We start from the raw sequence: 5351 nt of genomic DNA on the forward strand, positions 1-5351 counted from the left end.
AGTGTGTGAAAGTCATAGAGAGAGAAAAATGCGAGAGAGGAAGAGAGAAAGAGGGAGAGGCGGGTGTGGACGAGCCGGCGTCCGTCCGGCTGCCTAAAAGCTCGTTGGGTGGTTTCCGAGGATGCACGAGAGGCTGAGGCGGGACGGGCAGGTAGCTGAGGCAGTTGCATTGATGCAGTCTCGTTGGTTCTGTGTTTTCTCTTGGAGAGAAGCGGTAGCAGCAGTGACTCCCAGGTCGGCTCCCAGGTCTGGGCGCGCGTCTAGCGGGCCGGGCGGGGCCGGGTGGGTCGATGGGCACCGGGTCCGGGAGGGTCAGCGGGGAGCGGCATCCGGCGGGCCGGGCGGGCCGGGGGAGCCGGGGCGGGAGGGCCCCGTGGAGCCCGCCTCGCTGGGGCTGGCGGCGGCTGGGGGCAGGCAGGGGCCCAAGCCTGGGGTGGCGTCGGGCTGTCCGGGCACTGGCTCGACCGCCGCGGCCGAGGGGCCCTGCAGGCTCTGGCCGCACACGTGGTGGTGCTTCTCCCAGTCCTTGTGCTGGCAGAAGGAGCCGCAGTAGCGGGCCGCGTTGCAGCCGCTGCACGTCTCGCTCGCCTTGCGCCCGCAGTTCCAGCAGCTCTGGATGTGAGGGGGCACGGTCAGAGGTGGCCCGGGCCGGCCCCCCAGGTCCCCAGAGTACCCTTCCTGGCTGCAGGGAAGCACACACTCCAAACACACCTGCTCAGACCCAGACACGACATCACCGAGCAACAAGAGAAAAGCCCCAGCTTGCGATGACGCTCTGCAGACACGGCCCCTCAGCTGGGCCGTTTTGGGGGGACGGGCTCCCACAACTCCAGCCCACCCCAGACAGGTTCACGGTGGGCCACAGCCCCCTCCCTCTCTTCCAGGAAGCCCTCCTGGCCTTGCCAGGGCTCCGATACCAGAATGTGGCAGCCCTGGCAGAGTAAAGAGGTGGGCTGTGCAGCCACAGCTGCCGAGGTCCCGTCCTTCCCCTACCACTGGGCCTCTGATCCTTTTTTCTGTAACAAGCGACGACCCCAGCTGCCCACATGAGCAGAAGGTGGGCAGGGATTCCAGCGAAAGGCCGGAGGCAGCAGCCCAGGCTGTGGGACAGGGAAGCCAAACCGCCCTGGGAGAAAGGCCCAAGCGCCCATGTAGTCCCCAAAGCCCCCTGCTGGCCACGCCCTGCAGGCATGCCCCCCGCCCCACCCTTGCTGCTCCCCAGATTCCTGCCGGCTCATTCCCCCAGGGCTTCCCTTCCCTGACCCGTCCTCCCTACGCACATCCACGGCCTGAAGCGCCACAGGCTGTCCTTCTGTATCCCTGCTCCCCTTGCCCCCTCGGGGCCAGCTCAGCACAGACGAATCCAGGGGGCTTTGGAGAAGTGCCCTCCCCGAGAACAGTCCCAGGACCCCTGGAGAGAGCCTCTCCCTCCTCCTGACCTCTCTGCCGTCCAAGCCCTTCTCAGACAAGGAGAGAATGCAGTGGACACGCAGGTACCAGCACGGTGACTCTCACGCCCCACTGCTTGCCTCTGCTCTCACAGCTTAGAGGGGGCCTTGGTGTCTGCCAGCCTGGGTTCAAATAACGGCCCCACCACCTCCTAGGGAGTGACCTGGGGTGAGCCATCTACCCTCTGGAGCCCTCAGTCTCCACCTCTGTACAATGGGGACACCCACAGGACCTGCCTCACCAGGCCGTGTGGGGTCAAGGGGCCCCGGGGCTGCCCAAGGTCACGTGGCTGGGAAGCACGTGACTGGAAGGCGGTAGAGTGGGGTTCTGGCCCCGGACTGGGTGTGTGGGGGCGGCAGGGAAGCCAGGCGGCCCTACCTCGCTGGAGTCCTCCTGCTGGTTGACCACGGTGAGGGCGTCCTCGGAGGCCTGCCGCCGCGCCTCGGCCAGGGCCCGCTCCATCTTGGCTCGCTCCATGCTGATGAGCTCGTGGGCCTTGCGCTCAGCGTCAGACACGGCTTTCTGCAGCTCTGACATCGCCTGCCGCTTCACCTCGTTCACTGCTTCCTCTGCAAAGGACGCCCCTGGCTGGTCGGCACCTGGACCAGCCCGGACGGGTCTCCCCTGTCCACAGCCCTGGGGGCGCGAATAGTCGCGGGGGGAAACCTGCAAAGCCAGCCCTCTACTGTAGGGTAGAGGGCCGTCCCCTGGAGGGCGGGGACTGGGCCCACGCCCACATTCTGAGTCAGCAGGCCCGGGCGCGCCCGCAGGGACCCCCACACAGACACAGACGGGGAGGGCGAGAGGGTCTGGGGCCCCGGGCTACCCCCACTCACCAGCCTTTCTCCAGATCTCCTCGGGCACGTAGCTGGACAGGGTCCGAGGCACGGACTCCCGGTGGACATCTGAAACACAGGAAGGCCGGCATCACACACAGGACGGGGCCCACCCGACTGGGCCATGGGGGCAGGGTGTGAGTGTGATCTTGGGGCCCCAAGGTACCCATGGTGGAAACCCTGTTATCAGTTGCTGGGCGGGGGGAGCAGGGTGATGTCAGGAAGGAAGACCCTGGGGAGCCGATGGGCTTTGGATTCGGCTGGGAGCTGGGCCGAGCCTGGCCCCTCTGTGTCTCCACGCCATCATGCAGGGGCCTCCCAGCGCCGGGCCCCTGGCCTATCGGAGCCGAGAGCTGGGCCTCCCAGCGGGTCAGGCACTGTCTGTGCAGCAGGCGGGCCCCTCTTTTCCAGGTTACACGGTGTTGGGTGCTATTTCACTGCAGGGCCGTGTGAGGGCGCTGCCGTGGCGGGTGATGGCCACGGCCCCGGTGCCCCGCGCGCGCCCACAGAGCACACCTAGCTGAGAGCCCTCAGAGCCCGCGGAGCTGCCGAGGGGCCGGGCGGCGGGCGCGGGGCCCTTCTTGCTGTCCTGGGCGGCGTCACTGTGGCGCCGGATCCAGTGGTTGAGCTCCTCGCGGTCGGCCTCCTGGCAGCGGCGCAGCACGGTGAGCGACCGTCGCGTCTTCTCGGCCATGTCCATGATGCAGGTCAGGAGCTGCGGGCACGCGGGGCCGGGTGAGCCACTCGATGACGAGGACAGCCGGGACACTGCCCCACACTCCGGGCCCGGCCAGCCCGCCCGCCAGGCCTGCCCAAGGGGGCTCAAGGCTGCAGCCTGAAAACCCACCTCCACTGCCCAGAAAGACACCGGAGCAGCTGGGCGGGGCTGGGCGGGCGCCCGGGTCACCACACCGGCGGGGAGGCTTGTCCAGACCCAGGGCTGGGGCTCTCCCTGCAGCCCTCGAGGTGCGGCCTGCCCCGCGAAGCAGACGGGCCAGCGCCGCTCTGGGGACCACCCTTCTCTTGGGCTCCCCTCCCCAAAAGGACGCGGGGCAGGGATGACCCTGAAAATGGTGTTAAAGGGGCCCCACCCCCGTGGCCAGGGGACCTTTCCCCGGGAGACGGTCCGCGGGGCCCCAGAAGGGAGGGTGCTGAGGGGCCGGCCAGGAGCGCACGGGCGAGCCTAGACAGGCGGGCGCAGGGCCAAGGGGGCGCACACGAGCCCTGCCCCCGCAGCGCCCGCAGGTTGGGCAGAGCGCCTGCGAGTTGCTGCGACGCCCCGTGGCCCGAGCCCGGACACTCACGTTGTTGAGGTGCTTCCACTCCTCCGACCACTCGCGCTCCGTGAGCCTGTGGTCAATCACTTCCTCAGGCCGGGACCCGTGCACGGCTGCGGAGGAGGCTGATGCTCAGGCCCCGCCCCCGCTCCCAAGCCTCGCCCCCGCTCAAGCCCCGCCTCTGCTCACGCCCGTGCCGCGGGCCCCGCCCCCACACGCCCCTGCCGCAGGCCCCGCCCACGGACTGTGCCCTCCCGTGGAGAGGTGAGGAAGAGAACCCTGGGCACTGACCGTCTGCCCACTGCCCTGGGCGGGGTGGGGGGGGGGCGCTCAGGAACAGGCCTGGCCTCTACTCGTGCTTCGGAGGAAGAGACCCCTGTCCCCATCCCGCGCTTTGGCCACCCCTCCCCCACCTCCAAATCCAGCCACTCTCACTCCTTCTGCCCCCTGCTGCTGGCATAGTGGCCTCAGACGTCAGTCAAGGGGCTTCCCCACTGCTCAGGGCCTCCTGTGGCTGCCTGGCTTCACCCATACTTTACTGCTTCCCCTGAGCCAGCCAGACTCCTATGCGTCCTTCAAAGCACAGGTCACAGGCCCCTTCCTCCTCAGCAGCCTTGGGCTCTCAGGCTTCCTTGAGCCCCATGTTATCTCTGGTTGTGTAGTAATTATAGGTGCTTCTTTGCTTATTCTCAGTCCTGCCAACAGACTGTGTCAGTCCCCAGGGCAGGGCCAGTGTGGCCTGTTCACCTCTGTGTCCCCTGGGCCGAGCTCCAGCCTGGTAAGAGGGGTGATCCGGCTTATCTGCTGGGTCTCAGGTGAGCAGGTCTAAGTGTGGTCTCCTGGGAAACAGTGGGGTCGGGAAAAGCCAGAGCCCTGACACTCATTCCCCATGGGACCTGGGCCCTTTGTCTTGCCTGTGGCCTCAGTTTCCCCACCCTGCCTGCCTCCCGGAGGTGTGATAAGACTCCCGGGAGACGAGATGGAGGGGAGGGCCCTGGGTGTGGAGCAGGGCTCTGTGCTAAGGGCTTTACGGGTTCATCCCTGCTTCAACCTCCAACCGTGTGTGTGGGGGAGGGGTTCTGCCGTTATTTCCATTCTATAGATGAGGAAACTGAGGCTGGTTACAGGGACATGATGACCAAAGTAAAGCAAGGTCGGCTGGAGCTGGGGCTGTGCTCTTAGCAGCTGGCTGGTATAGCTCCAGAGACTGAAACAATGGGGTGCCCACACCCCGTAATCAGAAACAAAACAAACAACTGAGAGCTGAGAAATTCACGCCAGCGGGGCAGTGTCTGGCTTCCTCACAGCAGCTCCTCCTACACTTTTTGAAATACCAAATATGCTCACCCCACTGTGACCCAGCAGGGCCCATGCTTCCTGGGCTGGGGTCTACTTAGGCCTTTTTTAACCCCCAAACCTGAAATGCCTACCCAGACTGCAGCAGAAGTGTAGCCACAGTCCGCTGTACGCCACCCTGCCCTGCTGCCCACGGAGCTGGGGCCGGCACCAACGCCCCAACCAAAATAGTGGCTGAGATCTGCCTGACAGCTGGCGTTTATTTTTGCTTTAGCAGAAGCGGGTGGGAATTAGCACCTGCCTGACCCGGCTGCAGGGAGCCAGACGCTGTCACCTGCTGCCTGGGCCTGGGCCCGGGCCCTGGAAGCTTCCGGGGGGAGGAGGCAGGGGCAAGGCCTCTGCTGACCCTTCCTCTGGGCCCACCATCGGTGCCCTGGGCCTCTGTCTCAGGGGCATCTGTTTCCAGGTTTCCCGCACCAAAACGCTGGGCGGG

General features: G+C 66.2%; 1 protein-coding gene across 1 annotated transcript in view; it reads right to left on the reverse strand.

The window, feature by feature from the left end:
- Positions 1 to 312: 312 nt before the first annotated feature.
- Positions 313 to 5351, reverse strand: part of CBFA2T3 (CBFA2/RUNX1 partner transcriptional co-repressor 3) — a 19340-nt gene continuing 14301 nt past the window's right edge. The window contains exons 7-11 of the mRNA XM_007468443.1: positions 3590 to 3675; positions 2802 to 3000; positions 2286 to 2354; positions 1828 to 2018; positions 313 to 612 (exon numbers count right to left, since the gene is read on the reverse strand). Coding sequence (XP_007468505.1) covers positions 313 to 612; positions 1828 to 2018; positions 2286 to 2354; positions 2802 to 3000; positions 3590 to 3675 — 845 coding nt within the window. The remainder of the gene's footprint in view (positions 613 to 1827; positions 2019 to 2285; positions 2355 to 2801; positions 3001 to 3589; positions 3676 to 5351) is intronic.

This window comes from Lipotes vexillifer, unplaced genomic scaffold (assembly GCF_000442215.2).
Source record: "Lipotes vexillifer unplaced genomic scaffold, Lipotes_vexillifer_v1.1 scaffold23, whole genome shotgun sequence".
In the NCBI taxonomy this organism is placed as follows: Eukaryota; Metazoa; Chordata; class Mammalia; order Artiodactyla; family Lipotidae; genus Lipotes; species Lipotes vexillifer.